Genomic DNA, 20,163 nt, shown 5'->3' on the forward strand with positions numbered 1-20,163 from the left:
ACAATAATAGCTATTTAAATTAACTAATGACACTATAAAAATAAAGATATATAAATTATATATAACCACGTAATAATTTAATAAAAAAAGTTAATGATATTAATTATATAGACTACTTAATAACATTTTATATAAAATATTAATATGAGTCTATTTAATTACTATTAAAAATTTCTCCAACTGGAACACTGTGTGTTCGCTTAATGGCCAGGGTGTTCACCGCCCCAAGTGTGGTCTGGGTTCAAATCATGCTAGCCGCGTTAATGGAAGTGCACATCTTCCCCAAATATTTGGACCAAGTTCATATCTTGAGGTTGACATTGTTAGGAAGGCTTTACCTGAATCCAACCGGTCCGAAAAGAATTAGACTCAAACCGTAAAACAAATGAGGCCATTTGTAACTATAAAAGAAAAAAAAACGTATTTATTTTTTAAACAAATTGCTATAATATAAGAATAAGAAGAGATTATTGATGTTCAAATTTTAACCTATATATACAACATAATTGATAGAGGTGTAACCCAAATTAATGTTAAAAATAATGGCAAGATAGGGGAATCTACGAGGACAAAAGCCGAGGGCTGAAGGCCTGAATGGAAGTATATTTCCTCTGTTTGATATTGTTTGGAATAAAGTGTTTCAACCTTATTGCGTTACTTCTATTAGATGTTGATTAAAATAATTTTTTTTTGTAAACTATAAATAGATATGGTCTATACTCCTATTGTATCATTCGAACTCGACATTGTGAATTTTTTTCTCCTCTGCAAGTGTTTTTTTCCCGAAAAGGTTTTTATGTAAATTTTGTGTGTTCCTCTTCTTTCTTCTCTTTGCGATTCTTTGCTATTATCGACATTCTATTTTATAATAATTAAATTGAATGCTTTTATTCTAATAATTATATTAGACCCATATGTATATCGTTGGTGCAATTAAAAAAAATAGTTTTGAATATGGGTGGATGCAGTGGCTGGAGAAAACAAGTTAAGTGAAATAATAAGCTAATAAAGGGCCTTTTGTTTTTCCATAATAATATTATACAAATAGTCAGCCATGCAAATGCATGGCAGCGACTTAATATTGCGAAGGCCTTAACACGAAGACACTCACACATCTTCTACTGGGTATCATATTTAGTATAGTAGTGGTACAGACAATGCACCCAGCAGGAAGCACAGTATTATTTATTTTAGATAGCCTTCATTACCACCACAATTTGATCAGCAAGCAAAACCTAGTTATGCCTCTGACTCAAATGATGCCTTCAGTTTCGGCAAACGTTTCTTGGGATCAATTTCTATTGATGCAACGTACCCAAACTTTCTAACTTTAGATTTTGAGCTTCCTCTTGTGTCAAGATCGGTTTTGATTTGCTCCCAACAAATAGGTTCTTTGTGGATATTAGTATAGAATATTTGATTATATCTATGTATATATACCCACTTTGATTAATAGTAAGATTGAATTGAATGCTGTTAATATCTACAGTAAGTTGAAAGATACTAGAATATGTATAGGATGATTTTTGTATTGTTATCTTCTTTAACCAGTAGAGCAATAGTATTTATAAAGTGTGTATGAGTAATTGCTGCTAACAATTTAACAACATAACTGCTTTGTATAACAGGCTAACATTCACTCATATTCTCGACGGGCAAAACCCGAAGAAGACTGCGAAATTGAGCAAAGGGCGAAACAGACAATGGCTTGGTAAGAATGTCGGAGCTTGCATCCTACTAAAAGACTGTCATGGGAAATCCCTAATTTGATGCTCAACGAACCCACATCTGAAACACACCCCTATTTTTCTCCAACAATCGTCCGGATGACACATATCACAATAAGTACAAATCGAAACTTGATCCATGTTCACAACTTCCTCAACCTATTGAGGTCTGACTATTCTAGCCCATTTCCTTGGTCGTGGATTGAAATTAAGAGGACCAGAACTCCTCTTATTTCTCACTTTATTGATTTCCTTATTCTTGCCCTTTGAGAGATTACATTTTTTTTTTTGCTAACTTGACTTGATACGTCTATGGTTACTCAATCATAAAATCTTGACCCACATATGCAAATTGGGTCCCATCAATCCTTTGTAAATCTCTAAAAACATCTTGGAATATAGTAGCGTCCCTAGCTTTCTAATTACCACCCTCAAATCCGGGCATCTTAGCAAAGTCGCTAATTTCCAAATTGGGCTTACTGCCCTGAGAATAGGACTCGGCCTAAGTCACTCATCTATGTCCATCACACCCTCACACAACATGACTACGAGTACTCATTATACTAACCTACAGTTTCAAAAATTTTATGAGTTAGCTTAGGTTTATTAAAAATCCTAAATTTAAAGTTTTAACAAAGAGTTTTTTTTTTTCAGAATTACTAAAGCTTTTGGCTGGAGTAAAGTAATCCTAACACTAAAGTTTGCTAGTTTATCTAGTATAGCTAAAGTAAGGATACTTACAGGATCGACTCTAGAGTCTCAGATTTTCTTTTTACAGACTCAAATAATTAATCAAAATATGAATACACATTCTTTTTATAAACCCTAGGTATCAAAATAATCAGAAATTCAATTTATTTAAAACAAATCACATGAAAAATTTTGTACCTAAAAATCACAGCCCGAGTTTTGAAACCTAATACTAAATATAACATCCCCAAACCTGGTGCAAAAGTTACGGTCGAGTCTGGGGAGATTACAATAGCTTGTTAAAGAACTTTTGATTTAATCAAATTTGGTATGTGCTTAGAAAATATAAAATTCTCACAAACATTTTAAAAAACTTAAGTCCAAAAATATACTGAGTCTAAACCAATATTTGTACTCCAAATCATGTGTTTTGATAGTATCTATTTCGAAAATCATTTCTAGTTTTAAGGAGACCACCCTTTGAAGCCGTTTGTTTATGTACAAAAGAAAAACTCTTTAGGGGTTTCTTAGTTTGCACTAGAAAAATTTCAAAGTTTTAATTTTGAAAACCGAATCATAAATTTTAACTGGTGAGGTTTTCCGGTATCACGTTCAAAAATATCAATACCAAAAAATTAAACAGAAACCAAAACAAAACCTAAAAACAAATTACAGTCGCCAAAAGTCCAAAAAAAATAATTATGAAAATTACCATTTTTTTATATAATTGATAAAACCATCTGAGCTCCCACACGCCAATCGATTCTAATTGTACCGATTACCGAAACGTCAGAAATAAAACAAAGGGGGTGAGTTATAGATAGAGGTGCTCATGGGCGGGCAGGCGGTTGGTCGGGCCCATAAAAAATTTTGGCCTGGTCCTAGGCAGCCCTACTGCCCAAATATGGGCCTAAGATTTTGCCAGTGCCGGCTGAAAAAAATCATAAGCCTGGCCCGACCCATTTTATTTTAAAATTTTAAAAATTAAAAAAGTATTTTAAAAATATTTTAAAATTAAAAAATTAAAAAAGTATTTTAAAAATATTTTAAAATTAAAAAACTAAAAAATTAAAAAAGTATTTTAAAAATATTTTAAAATTAAAAAATTAAAAAGTATGTAAAAAATATTTTAAAATTAAAAAATAAATATATTTATTATATCGGTCGGCAATGGCCCGGCCGAAAAAGTGGTGCCCGAGGCCCAGCCCGTTTTCTAAACGGGCTTCTTTTTTTTTCCCAAGCCCATATTTCGGGCCTATATTTTTACCCAAACCCTCCCATGTTTCAGCGGGTGTCGGTCAGTAGCCAGCCCTTGACCCATGAGCACCTCTAGTTATAGAGCTCGGTGTATAACTAAATCTCAAATTGAGATCACACACATTACAATATACTAAACAAAAAACCACATAAAATTTCATGACGTTTAGTCAAACAGAATTGAGTGTGCATGATTAGGTCAATGCGGTATTTTTCAAAAAAAAAAACATAATGGGGATTTTTTAGAAAACGTCCTACCCAACTTTGCTACACACCAAAATAAAGTTCTCCCCCAAACTCATCCATCCAAAGCACTCCAATTAAGTCATCTCGGGTTGCCAAACAATGATGACCCGCCACCTCGGGTTGCCCAGCAACAATGGCTTAACAATATGCCGTTAAACTGTCAAATCAAATATCTGTGGTCAAGCCACTGATTACACAGATCATTAAACTGCCAGTATAGAATCTTTCTCCTTTAACATTATCTCAAACCCCATGCAACGTGGCATGGCATGGCATGCACGTATAGAATCAGAATGGTAAGCATGTAGAACATGCTGACGTACAATAACAGAAACAGGAGGCATGGAAGTCCATGCTTTACAGAACAAATTAATCTAACCTTATAGAAACACATCAGTTTTTGCCATGAAGTCACATGTGCATAGTTACATAACAGATTCAAAAATACAAATTAAAAAAATCATACATTATACAAACTTATACAGACATAGTGAATACCATCAGAACTACCAGTACTAGATCATGCAAGTGTATATATTACAAATACCTTAAACCCATCAACACAGAAGCATATTCACCGATACCATGTTTTCAAGTCTTAACTAAGCGGTACAGACCCTAGAGAGAGGTAAAATATAGTTCACAAATAAAAAAGGCCAAAAGGCCAACCTGTGTGGACCACACAGCCCAAAAGGCCCAGATCTTGTGACACATACGGTCTAACATATAGCCTGTCACACGGTCATGTGTCACACACAGTCATGTGTCACACACGGTCTACCACACGACCGTGTGGCATCGACAGTCTCAATTTTGGCTTTCTTCGGTCATTGTTTTTTCAAGTTTTTGTTACAAACCTGATTATTTCCGAACTCCAACACGATAGCACACTTCTAGACCTTGAAATTATCGTTTGTAATGGGCTAATTAGCAACATTAAATGCATCTGAGTCATAATATTTGGCCTCGAACAATTGAACATTAAGTCTAAACTTTAAGAACCCATCACTTGACAATTGATTACATACCCAACAAATTAGCAACCCAATAGTACTACATCGTCAGAAGGACGTTCATTTCAAAATCCTCACCTAGAAAATCAACACCATAAAAATGATGTTCATATCAAGTATAAAACATCGAAAACACGCAAAGAACTATTAAACCTTATTAATGGAAAACAACAATACACTCAATCTTTTTGAATTATGCACACCAAATATCACCTAGAACGACAACCATAAGACAAAACAATTACAAAACAAACAGACTTGAAAGTGAAAGAAGAGAAATAGTGTAAAAGAGAAAAAGTTAACAAAAGAAAAAGAATGAAACAATAAAAAGATGGGAGAGAAAAAACGTGGGTGACGTCAAAAAGAAAGGGAAATTTCTTTTGGGAAAATAAAATAATAAAAGAAAAAAAAATATAAACCTTTTGATAATGATATTATTAATTTTCTTTTTTCTTTTTTAAGAAAAACATCAGAAATCTCAATCATATCTAACTAACCTCAATTTCCTTATATCTTATCAGATTACCCAAAAATTGCATTTTACCCAACCACCACCACTACATGGGCGACACACTAGAAAAATTAGCAAAAGTAAATTTCTATTTGCACACACAGATACTCAAACACAGGACTAAAGGGTAAGTTAGAGTCTTACCACTGAATTAAGAAACCCATTCTTGTCAACAAATGCGCACAATTAACTTTTAACCCAAATTCTCAAATATAGGGGTCTAGACCAAAATTTCGCAAAAAATACAAGGGAGAGGATTCAAACCCATAACTCACACCTAAGCACAACACTTAACCACTAAATCAAATTAATTCACTTAACAAAATTCTTACAATCTTAACTCAAAATCAAGACGTGACCACTTTGGGTTTCACTAACCCAGTTTTTAGGATGTGACATAAAGTACATCGAAACTTATCTTGATCTTGATGGGCATCCACTTAATAAGATATTCATAACACTCCCCATTGGATGCCCATTGGTAGATAATATGTCTCATTAAAATCTTTCTAAGGTAAAACCCTTGTGAGAAAAAAAAATCTTAATGAAGGAAAAAGATTACACATATTTATAATACGCATAATATGCTACCTCATTAAAAACTTTACCAAGAAAATCCACTGGGAAAAAACCTCGATTAAGGAAAAAGAGTACAACGCGTATTTACTCCCCCTCATGAAAACATCACATACTTTCTCATATTCTACGTATTCCATCTTGAATACTAGTTTTTCAAATGACTATTTGAATGTATTTGCTAAGCATTTATATTATCATTCTTTTGAAAGTCATAAGTGAGGGAAAATTTGAGGGAAATATATTTTGATCTCTTTAAGAGTTTCAACAATAATCATAGCAAACTTTAATCAAGATTCTTCTATAAAAACACAAATAGGTATTTTGGATCATTTTATAATCCTCCAACTACTATTTACCACATATGTTCAAATTATTTCAATTCATATAAATGAAAAATTTTCCAAGAATTTCAATATGCTTTTAGCATTCTAAATCCTTCAAGGATTTTAATATAAACTTTACTATATAGTGATTCATAAAAGTTGTAACAACAATCATTAAACACAAATTAAATCTTTTTGAACTATCGGTTTAATAATATATCTAAAGTTTATTGTATCTATCACAAAAGAATATTATATCTTTTCATAATCAATGTCAGTACTTAGCGAAAAACTTCATATTTTTCATTCCTCTTTTGCAAAACTACTTCATTTGCACCCTCACTAGCTTTATACCATTAGATATTTGGACTACTGGTCCAAAAACTCCACGAATTTAATTGCACTTGAGTTGTGTCTTTCTATTTTGACCAATTTATTTCATATTTGTATTTCTCAATAGTTTTATTCAGGGTCCTCCTATTATTTTATTATTTCAATAATAATATTACATGTATAATCATTGCCAAGTAATTTTATTATTGGTTCGACATTTTCTCGAATTGACATAACTTACCGAGATCTCTTATTTTCACTATTTTAATCTTCAGTTTCAAGTACCTAAGTCTCTTTTAGAGTTTTAGTTATTAGTGATGTCTTAGGTCTCTTCTAGAGCACACGCCTCTACTACATAACCATTTAGAAGAATTATTTTCTTTTATGAGAAATTTCATATTTAGAACCTGTAATGAGTTATTCTTATTGAACTTCTGGTTCCCCCTAACTCATTACAAGTTATTATTTCTCTTCCCCTAATGTCGGGAAAACTATCAAATCAAAATAGTAATCACAAATCATGTCATAATTGAATCTCCAATACATTTAAAACATATAATAATACAAGGAGATTCGTAATTAATATACATTCTCAACTTTCTTTGAGGACTCTCTTATCTTTGTGTTGTGGTGGAACAATTAGAATATATACGTACATACAAAAGTTCAAAATGAGAAATATTTAGCTCTTGATAAAAAACTCAATTATAACGGGAGTATTTATAACTTATTAGCTTGATGCGTACAACACGTAAATCAACATAATCTCATGTTGAAATAGGAAGTTTAGTTCTCATAACTAATAGTTTAGTTATTAATTAGATGTGTTCAATAAATAATTTCTCTAAACCATTATGCATAAATAACAAACTTTTACAAAAAAAAATTCCAAACTCATCAATATTAGCAAGATTAATTTTCTTAATTGCATGATCTAAAATTAATTATTTAAACAAGCAATATTGTAAATGACAGGTTGCAAGTTAATAACAAATACGTGATGATTTTGTAGATGCATCTACCAAAATCATATAATATTAAAACCATCCACATGGTGGATGAATGGGCCCATATTCATTTCAGAATTGCAAGACATTAAATCTCAATTTTAGCTAGTGAGTTTCAAACAATCAATTTTTATTGAGAACAAGTAACAAATAAGAATTCTTTAAATTAAAGAATCTTCTGGTTCTTTAATGAATGTTGATATGAATTCTCAATTAATTTTCGCATCATATATGATCCAGGATGGTCTAACTGGTCACACCAAGTAGTAAATGCATTTGTATCATTAAACTTCGGTTTACTTTAATATACATTTCAATTGTACTAATAATGTCAATATAAATTATGACAATTTGATACTTTTATTGTCATTCTTTTACTTTGTATCCACATATAAGTACTATTATGACATTTACTACTAGAAATGTCTAAACCAATGTGAAGTTTTTAATCTCACTAAGTCAACAAAATAAATATAATCTCCAAACAATTATATGCAATATTCACTTTAGGAATATGCCAAAATCTTCAAATATTCAAAAACAAAATGATGCCGTAATGAGAATATTATATAATATTTTCCTCATTCACAATTTCAATATGAGATCCATTACCATGAATATCTTTTAAAACTAATGCATTAACCATCACAAATTTTGTGCTTTTTGGATATTGATATATTAGTGTTCTATAGCTCTTCCGGAGCTTTCAACTAATTTTGTACTATCAAATATTGGAATAATATTTGTTTGTTTCATAATCACCATCGCAAACATGTGTGGATTTTAAATCAAAATCTATTTATTCATGTTGTCATGATTAGTCTCCAATTACAATAAACATGATATAATAACTAAACTACAGTAAAATATAACTAAGATTTTTAACATCATCGTTATCACCACGGCTATTATTACAAGCATTATTACAAGTAGTAAAACAATATTATTTGTGTAATAACATTTATAATCTAATTTGTAAAAAATTATTTAATAAACAAAATTAAAATCTTCGTATGATGCTTGAAAGTTATCCGATACACATTGTATTAAATTTCAATACCACATATATGTTATAAAATCTTATGATGTTGTAATAAAATATTTCTAAAATCAATTAAAAAGATATAATATAATAATTTCAAGCATATTTAATAACAATAATTTAATCATAAAAATTTTAATCATCCAAATATCATACATACTATAATTTAATAAAAGAATCTTATTTTAAAAGAAACCTTAAAGTAATAATATTTTTCATAAAATAATTTTACCAAAAATCAATCAACAAAAGAGAAAAACATACCACGTAAGGATTATATAAATTTCTTTGCATAATGATTATGCATAATGTGCACGCCTCAATTGAAGACTGAAATAACAGTAACTCTAGAAGGAAATTGACAACAACTTGAGTAGCAAATTTGAGTGATCAACTATTACATTAGTTGTTGCTTGATGAAAGGGAAAAATTTTTGTGACTTATGAAGAAAAACAATTAAAAGAGAACCATGCTGATAACGTGTTATAAAATAAAAGACCAAGAGTAAAGAACAAAGAAAATAGGAGAGCAAAGAGATAAGAATATCTACAAAGCTTTTCCAAAGTCTCTATTTATAGGCATAAAAAGTATAAATGAAGTAGAAATCAACGTCTTATGACTATAAGAATTTAAAGTACATCAAAACTTATCTTAAACTTGATGAACATTCACTTAATAAGATATTCATAACAAGTGATAATTAATCGATGTTTTATTTTATTTTATGCTTAAAATTTTATTCTAATTAAAACTCAATTTTACATCAATATTTTATTTTAATTGAGTTGTACTTTAAAACAATAAAGTTTTATGTAGCCTTTTTTAACTAATAATTATAAACAAATTATCACAATATAAATTAAATTATAATTATTTTTAGATATTAATTTAGTAATATTGTGAGGAAAAATATTTTTCACCAATTTAAGATTTTTCAAACTCGTGCTTTTTATATATTATAGATAATATATATGATTTAAATTTAATTATAAAAAGTTATAAATATTAATATAAAAATATTTTATCTTTTTATTATTTTTTGAATGTTATAGGGGTTTTTGGTTAGGCCATGCGCAATTCAATTTCATTCTAACTTTAATAAGGATTTCAAATTGTTTTGGGCCACAACCCAACCCGACCTATAAATATTTTTATTGGCTTCTTTAAACAAAATGATTCATTTTGATTTTGTTTCCAATGAGAGTTGTGGCTTGTTTGAGGTGTTTATAGGTTGAGGTTTTTTTATCATAATATTATACTATATTTATTAATTATATGGTGCAAACCATATGATACACAGGTTAATCATGTTTGTCAATATAACTAATTTTAAAAGAATAAAAATAATATAAATTTAATTTTAACATACAAATCAGTAGTGTATAAATAAAATATATGTTTTATTATGAAGTTTGAAAATATTATCTTAAAATTATTATGATAAATAGAAATGTCAATTGTTAAAATAAATAAAAAATTTGAATTTTAAACATTATATTAAAATGATTATAATAAATAGATATGTCAATTTTTATTATAAAATTTTATAGTAACAGACAAACTAATTTATGAAAAAACTATTATAATTAACAGTAACATAAAGAATTTTATTTATAAAAAAGCAATAATAATAAGATTAATTTAAAAGAGACTTATAAATTAATATAATAATTAAGTATATTATTTAATATGATTTAAAAGGTAAGAAGTAAAAATATAATTTATCCAAAGTGAAAATAAATATTTTAAATGGGAAGGAGTGTTACGTGTTAACAACCCATAATATGAGCAATATATAATATATATTAGATATGAGAAAAGAGAGAGGACAGTATGAAATACATATATTGTTCATTTCTAATAGTTTAATTCAAATCTAAGATTTTCATTTGGAATTAGATTTTTTCCTACATTGATTTAAGAAAAACTAAAATTATTTTAAATGAAAACAGTATTTAAAATTTTGTGCTTTTGAAAAAATAGTAAATACAAATTGGACTTCTTTTTCCTTTTCTATCCATAATTATATTTAGAATATATAATAAGAAGATGATTTTAATTTTGTAATTTATAATAATTTTATTTGATAATTTTCTTTTAAAGAAATCAGCATTGATGTCATGATATCATAATATCCCTAAACTTTTTGTAAATGTGTAATATGGTACATACCTAGTTTGATTCTTTAACATGACATTATCCAATACGTGGATGATTATTTGATGTCATTCTCAGTTACATGCCATGTGGACAAATTTGATTGGATGTTTTACTTGCACTTATTCCATTATCTTCTCTCCCACACCTTTCTATTCAGTTTTGAGATAGAAATTTCTCTTCTTCCATGTGGACAAATTTGACCTAATGGGCGACCTCAAACTTTCTTTTCTACGCATTAATTAGATTTTAGATAGAAATTTCTATGTTCATTTATTTCACATGCATATGAATACCCTTTTCTCTACGTCGTCCGATTTTACCATTAGTCGGTGGTGATTCTTTTGTCTTCATCGTGGCCACAAATATCTACCTCCCATCTGTCTCGATGCTCTATTTTTTAGGCTTTGTCTTCCTCCTCTCCTCGTGACTCTCGTTGCACTGCGTCTGGAACTACAACTGCCCTTATCAAATTATTATATTTGTAGTATATAAATAAATACAACAATAATATACTTAGTAGTATTTTTTAATTTAAATTAATAATTAAAAATAAGGTTATTGATATAATATATTTTAAAAAACACTTTGTGTCCTTATTATGCTGGAAAAGACATTATATAGTGTCCATGCAAGCACAACACAACACAAGCTAATCTCATTGAATAGCTAAAATTTGGTTGAAGCTTAGCTAACAATGGCTACTCTCACCCAATGCACGCTTTGGAATGGAACAGAGAGCTCTGCAAACTTGGAATTCTCGATCTACGAAGGTGCTAAGGAAGACATTACAATGACCACACTCAGTTCATTTGAGCAGTCTATCAATTCCATGGCCGGAGGTTTGGTTTATAATGTCGGAACTAAGATTAAGTGGATTGTTGCTTGGACCAATGATGGAAAGGTACAAATCTCTTCTTTTTTACATTCATCTTAACTAATTCCTTTTTCCTGAATTAATATATTTGTCAATTGTATTTGAAGGTGTGTACTACTATCAAGAAATGTGACGAGTCGGTTACCTGGTCTAAAATCATAACCCAACTTCAGCCCCACGATAGCACCCACACTTATCAGGGATACACATCGAAGGTTAATGCTGAGATGAATACTAATGGTTCATTAACCTTGGAGGCCAAACTACTTGTCTAATTTTAACCTGCATGCTTGGTGTGGTGTGTCAGGCTGTAGAAATTAACTAAAAATATGGTAGTTGTTTACACATTAACTGCACTACTATTTTATTTTAGATTTGTATGTAATGTATTTAAATGAATTTGAAAAGCCAGGGCTGCTTTTCCTACCAGCTTTAGCTAATGAATAATGCCTGCACAGTTTGTTGGTTTTTTGTTTGTCATAAAAAATGTTAAAAAAAAAAAAAGTATATGCATCCTTTCTTAATAGATATAATTATTTGTGTGTATTTAAATAAGTGTTGGTTGCCAATTGAGTCTTAGCTTGATTAGTATTGTTATTGTTTTCAGTGCAAGAGGACGTGAGTTTGAGTGCGCTAAAACGTATTATCCTTCTATTTAAGAATTGGGAGGGGATATGAGTTGTTTTAAGTATTGCATCAAAAAAGTAGATATAAAAACCTATAATGAAATTAATGTTTACACTTATATCATCACCCATCACAACTAAACATGTTATTGGTTCATTGCCCAAGCCCAATCCAAAATGCGCTTAATTTTCTAGCTAAGTTCAAACCAAATAGAAAACTAAAAGTTTGGGCTAATTCAGCCTGCTCATATTTAATTTTTTTTTATTATTACTATTTTGTATGGAAACAAAATAGAAGAATCATTGAATATACTAAAATCACTAAAATAAATATTCAACATATTGAAAATACATCAAAATAAAGTTGAAAACTTAAAAACACCATAACACTAGCAAAATAATAAAATAATAGCAATGATAACAATAACACAAAAAATAATAACAAAAGTAGTAACAAAGTAGCATTAACAAATCAACATTAAAATAGTAGTATAAAATCAAAGAAGCAACACTAAAATAGCAACAAATTAGCACTTGACTAGAAGCAAATCAACACTAGATCAGCACTAGAATAGCAAAACAACAGCAGCAAAACAACACTAGAATAGCAGTAGAACAACAAAACTAAAACAACAACAAAATAGCACTAGAGCAATAGCACATCAACAAGGAAGTAGTATGACAATGGCAACCACAACCTAAGTAGCATCGTTGTCATTATCCTCACCATTCACATTTTTAGTAGTCATAAACTTTACATTCTGTTCCTAGTATGGAATGAGAATAAATAATTAGATAATCTGTAACACCCTAAACTCGGCCTAAACGTCATGACAGGATCTTGAAGGTTACATTGTCTACTCAAAAATTTTATTGTTTGCTTTCTAAAACTTTACTGGTTTTCTGTTTCAACGAATTTTGAAAAACTTGTTTCTACTTGTTACCTATAAAAATTTAATTGTTGTCAATTAGATGTTTTCTAAATCATTTGTTCATTACCACCGAGTTGATTTAAAAAAAAATATTTTAATCATTTTTCAAAAACCTAGTAGCTCATTTTGTTTTGACGCAGAAAAATCCATAACCGGTTAATTTGAAAACCCGACATCCTATTTATTTAATAGAAAATCATGTAGATTATTCAGGCTAGTTAGCTAAAGCCCATCAAATCCCAAAACCAAAAATATGAAGGCCAAAAATTCATCCAACAACCCAAAAAGTTCAAAACTTTAATTTGCAAATTTCCTTAATAACCGTCTTATTAAGAATATCTAATTCGAGCTACCGAGCGCCGCCAATCCTAAGTCTACGAATTACTTGAGATGATAAAATAATTGGGTGAGCCAGAGACCCAGTATGCGACTTGGCCCACATACATATCAAATAGCATATCAATGCACAAATGCATATGTTAAAACAAAATAATCAGATAGCAGACATGCTCAAAATTGCAATGTCGTACAAAATAATTCCTACCCCTAATTGTTTCACACCATCTCCGTCCCACCCAACACACCAATTAGGGTTACTAATAACCCATCCAACCCACACACCAAATAGTGGTCCTATGACACTCAATTAGTATTCACCCAAGTTGCCAAAAATTAATGTGGAAGATTGCCAGAAATAATTAATGTAGTTTAACTGACAGGATTAGACTTTGAGGGTAAACTACTAGAATTGTAGATCAAATTTGCCAGAAATTCCTCCATATCATATTCATGACCCACACTAATGCATATGTGAAAACAAATTATATGTTCAAAAATAAACTCATTTTAAACATGTCACATGTAACATAACATATCAGAAACATGATGACATTACATACGAGATAACAGATCATGAACATATTGATTATCTAATTCAGAATCCCATACAGAAACATGCTCACAAATTTACACATACAAACAAACCTACGTATTTATCAAATCTAACATGCTCACAAAATATTTGCATATAATGACATGCATAACAGATTAATCTTATCAGATGACAATCATAATCAACTAACCAATTACAAAATTTAGCTAAATTGCACAACTGACCCAACTAAATCATTCAAAATGGGCCCACACACCTTACCTAACCAACCTGTGTGGCCCACATGGTCAGGCACACGCCCGTGTGCCATTAACAGCCATTTTCGATTTCACATAATTCCACTGATTTTTGGGTTTGAGTCACACATCTGATCATTTTCAGGGATGTCAACACTACAGCAACAACCAAACTCTGCATACGATGCCTAAAACTTAACAGATTAGCAACCATTCACAAAGAATAGGCCTTTACTTATTCAAAAAATTCGGCTAAAAGTATGACCATTACGAACCAACCACTAAACTAAAAGCACACGAACCTGACCCTTAGACGCACTTAAGTCGTTGGAGGAATGAGCAACTCACGATATTCACCAAATAAAATTGCAAGCAAATAGAACAATGCCATTAAAACAACAATCCTCTCAACTTAAACCAAACCAACCTTCTTAAAATTAAAATAACTGAATGGATTATACTCACTTAAAACCAAATTACAATACTATCTCGATTTGAACTGTGTCATTGAGACGTGAGTAGTTCTTACTGACTAGTTAGGTTAATAGAAGGCTAAGAAGCCCTACTAGATTAATTAGTAATCAACTATTTAAAACACTACATCAATAATTAATCAGGTAAAACAATCGGATCTAGGCTAAAGGAACTCGCATAGTAAAAACAAGGGATAAGAGAAGTTGATACATGAACTTAAAAATAGATTTAGGTTTAATTCAATTTATGTGGTTATTATTATCATCTTACTTCTAAATTAACACTACTAATTCGTGACTCGAGTAGATTAGTAGTTTTTTTCAGAAATTGGCTTAATAGCAATTTTCCCTAAACTGCAATCCCTAGGGTACGACACTTGGAATATTACTAAGTGTTCTGTTGTAAACAAACTATATTAAAATCTGGCTCGTATACTTGCAAACACCATGTAACACCCTAATTTTCTTGTGTTTAGATCATTAAATTATGTCAAGTAATTTGATTTGGTGTGTTGGTTGAGCGCATCGAATGTCTACTTTAGGTCTTGAGTTTGATTCTCTCATTTTGGATTTTTCCTATTAATTTTGGCATTATGTTAAGCTTGAGCTTTTGGGCTTATCTTTTATTTTTATTGGATTATTGATAAGAATGAGCCTGTTGGTTTAGTGGTAAGGCAATGTGGTAGACTTTCAATGTTTAAATCTTACATTCCTGTAGAATTTTTATACACCTAATTTTAAGATCGATTAAATAATATTTTATTATTCTTGACGAAATTTTTGAAAACCTTGATAAATCTTGAAATTCATTATTAATTCTAGTGTAAATGTCATTTGAAGGACTCGATTTAAGTACCTCATACCAAATTTAAGCACTAGGAACAACGTTCGAGATCCCAGAGATAGGTGTGTGTTCTTTTACAAGCGAATTGGGGCAAACCATGCCTCAAAATAGAGCCACACAGGCTTCTGGACCACACGGCCTGCCACAAGGTTGTGTCTCCCTTGTACCTTGATTTTGCAATTTCCACACAGCTCAGCCACATGACCGTGTAACCCATCCACACTACTTAAGGCATTGCACATAGACTTGTGCCCTTATTTTATAGTTTTGCCTAAATTTTTTATAAATTGTTCAATTTAATCCCTGCATGATTTTTAAACTATTTTTAAGGTTTTATCTCTTATAATTAGGTCCCTAATACTTTTAAAAATGTGAAATATATTATTTGATTGGTTAGATTATTACTCTTTATGCATGATATGCGATTGAAACTTGTTTATTGTCATCAAATTATTGATGTATTGCTAATACTAGCACTACATTATTTTTAATTGCATGAACAACATGCATATTGTTATTAATAAACTGAAATTATGACATTCATGTCCACTGCTACTGTTAAAATGAGTACAAGTTATGCATGTCCACTGTTTCTGTACTATACAGTTAATAACATGTCATATTGCGTTGCATGGGGCGAGATGCTGTGAAAGGAGGAAGTACTGAAAGTTTTAACTATAAAAACTGGTGGTTTATCCACAAATTATTGGTAGTTTTTATCTGCAAACCCGTTGTGTATTTATAACTACTGGCATTGTATTACCATGCAAGCACTCGTGGTTTATCCATTTACTGAAGTGTCCGAGATGTAAGAATTCTAAAGAACTCTTACTAAGGAGTGTAGCGGTGGGGTAAGACCTATTTATATTGTTAAACTTAAATTTCTATGTATTGCATCATCATGCACAAGCATGCTCGAATGAACTGTCAATTTCTGCTATGCTATATGATTCCTAACGTATGGTAAATTGTTGTTACATATGCTTGGATTACTATTTGACATTGATTTACTTGTGATGGAATTCACACTAAGCGTCATAGCTCACTCCCCCGCAATTTTCATCCTTACAGATATCCCACCAGGTTAGGGCACAGGCGCGACATTCGGAGGATCTCGACTTCATTGTTTTTATCAAGTTATTTTAGGCTCACTATTTTATTATTATTATTCAAGACTGTATTATTTTATTTCAAACTGTGGTATGGGACTTAGGAATTGAATTTTATATTGCATGACACTTAATTTAAGTTTTAAGATAAGTAGATATGATTATAAATGAGTTATGCATGAATCCTTAGTTTTTATTAAACAACCACATATCAAATGTTTAAAAATGTTTGTTTTCAAAGCAACCACTTAATTAAAGTTTTGAGGAATAATATATTGATATTTAACTAATTCTTTTACTTTAACAAATGTTTAAAAATGTTTGTTTTCAAAACTTCAATAGTCCACTGGGTCACTTCAGTGGCTAATGCAATCTTTCGAATTTGGGTCTAACATCTAGGCCTGGTTGGCGAGGTTACAGCTTCATAGCTCACCTCCTTTTTATTTTCCATTTCTATAGAAAACTCATCAGGTTAGGACGTGGACAAGGGACCCGGAGGGTCTCCACACAATTTTTTATTAAAATATTTTAAAATTATTATTTGATATTTTTATTCGTTAGAGACTATATTAAAATATTTTGAACTGTGGCATGAGTTTTATGATTTGTTTTCTTTTAGCATGCATAACATTTAATCTGATTTTAAGATGTCAAATCATGAATATTAATTAATTATGCATGAACTTTAGTTCTTATTAAAATAATGTAAACCGATATAACTTTTTTCATTGTTAAATTTTAATTGAAGATTTTGAGTAACAGTAAATAGGAAATTAACTAAGTTTTTAAAAGAAAAGTAGACATCATTACATAAATAATCTAAATTGGTTTCTTGATAACTCATGAGCTTTTATGAAAAAAAAGAACGAGTTTTCTAATGTTTGAATATGATAGATTTAAAAAATCCAATGGCTTATTAGGTCATCTCAATGGCTAATGTATTCTCCTGAATTCGGGTCTAACGTCTAGGTCGAGTTGGGGATAGGAGCGAAGGCAAAAAAATTTTTTAGGGGATGAAATTAAATTTTAATTTTTACTATAGTAAAAATGCAGTTTCACCATTTGAATAGTCTATATCTTTTATAATTTTTAAAGGATTAAATTAATTTTTAATCATTTTTAGGGGGGCCAAAAAAGTGAAATTTTACCTTTACTAATTTAAATTTTAAAAAAAATTAAAGATCCTAAATGAAAAAAAATCATTTTAGGGGGATCGGGGCCCTGCTACCCCCTAGCTACACCCCTGGTTGGAGAGGTTACAAGATTTGCCAAAAGATCACAAGCCAATAGTGAAAACCCATTAAAATTTTAAAAGAGTTTAAATTAAATTGTTAATTTTTTAAAGGGACAAAAATGAAAATTTTCCATTAAACAAAGGGGTAAAAAGTCTTAAATTAAATAGTTAATGTTTAGAAGGACCTAAAATTACAGTTATCCCATTTAGTCAGGAGAGGGCCCTACATGCACCTCAGATTCACCCCTATGCAATTTATATTATCTATAATATATACAAAATCACAACAGCTTTTATTTGGGAACTAGCTAGAAGCTTAAATGCTTAACTAATGTCCTTTTCTTTTTCTTATCACGAAGATCTATGCATATGCAAAATATGTGCATGAAATTAGTTGTACCTAACTGTAATTTAGAACTACCATGCATATATTAAACATTAAGAAAATGTTGTACCTACCTCAATTGTCATCTTATGCCTAATGAAAAATTTATCACGCTTAATATTATAAAAATAATAATATAGTTAAAAAGTGTCTAGTTAAAATTTGAATATAGTTTTTGTTAAAATTTTATTAGGTAGTAGTTAGAGATTTAGTTTAACATCTTGTTGATGCAGGTTTAAACTAATATTTTGAAATTAGATCGGTGATTAGATTAATCAAGTCACTGGTTTGTTGGTCTAATTAATTCTATTAAAAATAATTAAAATTTTATAAATAAAAATAAAAAAAATCCAATAACATCTCAAATAATAGAAGGGTAATTTTTTAAAAAAATAAATAAGACCTAAATCCTATCCTGGCTTGGTAGGAAGGGTAGAGAATCAAGTATTAAGCCTCGTGGATTGTTTTTTTTCTCACGTTAGTAATCCTACATTAATACCTTTCCTTACAAATGGGCTAATTGCCATTAGACCCCAAATTTTTCTATTCAACCCAATTTTCTTAAAGTCTCTCCCTAATTCAAGTAGAATTCCTATTTGTTATTTTAACAAATAAAAACCTTGTCTCTACTCTTATCTTCACATAATCTCAAGAAAACCCTTTGTTACAATCTTATTCTCCAAAACCTTGCTGCTAGAAGTTTCCTTGAACTCTTTAATCTTTGCAATTAAGCCCAAATCCATTGTCTTCATCAAAATTCTTCGATCTTGTGTCAATAATTTGTCAAATTCCTATCAAAATCATTAAGTATTTTGTTCCTTGCGAATTAAGACTTTTCAATTTTAGGTGACAACAAATTATAAGGGATTAATCAAACTCATTATTGAAACTTTATTACTTTTGTCGAAAACCCCTTCAAATCTTGGAAACCATCAATAATCGTCAGGTTTGGTCAATTGAAAGACCCTTGTAGATATTTGGGTTGAACTTGAACATGGGGTGGTCGCTTGAGATCCCGAGAAAGTAAGCTGGGTGACTTTTTATAAAAAATCGGGTCAAAATTTGAAACTACCCAGGTACACACAATCGTGTCCTCTATTTTCCCTTTGCATTCGCGCTTCGTACACAGCCGTGTGGCTCCTACACCCTCTTTTCCCTTCATATACACACAGGCTAGGGCCCTACACATGGCCGTGTGGATCCATCACAAATGACTTGGAGGCTCTCACAGAGCCGTGTAACTCCTGCACTTGCACCTCTTCGCTTCGCACATGAGCTGGACACACGGTCATATGGCCCCTGAAACCTAAAATTTAAAGTTTTGCCTAATATTTACTTATTTTATGAAATTCAGTCCCTGATTAGGTTTTTAATGGCATTTAGAAAACTAGGCCATGCAATTAGGTCTCGGATTATGATAGAATGGACAAACACATGGATGACTGATTTTGTGATTATATATTTATGATTAATGCTATAAATTCTCGAATGATATCCTGATTATCAAATGTATATGAATGTTTATGAATGATTATTTAAATCTTTAAATGACTTTATATATATACTGAATGATATATGTATATGCCAAGTAAATGTTTCGCTCATCGATGTGTTTCTACTATAAGATGAAATACTAAATGGTCACTGAATGATCAAACTATATGATCTAA

At 30.4% G+C, this 20,163-nt stretch overlaps 1 protein-coding gene across 1 annotated transcript; it reads left to right on the plus strand.

Moving 5' to 3' along the window:
* The first annotated feature begins 11,515 nt into the window (after window positions 1-11,515).
* On the plus strand, window positions 11,516-12,317 carry LOC105765804 (uncharacterized). The gene is made up of 2 exons (XM_012585052.2): window positions 11,516-11,789; window positions 11,870-12,317. The coding sequence occupies exons 1-2, from the start codon at window positions 11,583-11,585 to the stop codon at window positions 12,035-12,037; spliced, it is 375 nt and encodes a 124-aa protein (XP_012440506.1). The 5' UTR covers window positions 11,516-11,582; the 3' UTR covers window positions 12,038-12,317.
* The last annotated feature ends 7,846 nt before the right edge of the window (window positions 12,318-20,163 follow it).

The sequence above is a fragment of the Gossypium raimondii genome, chromosome 5 (assembly GCF_025698545.1).
Source record: "Gossypium raimondii isolate GPD5lz chromosome 5, ASM2569854v1, whole genome shotgun sequence".
NCBI classification, from domain to species: domain Eukaryota; kingdom Viridiplantae; phylum Streptophyta; class Magnoliopsida; order Malvales; family Malvaceae; genus Gossypium; species Gossypium raimondii.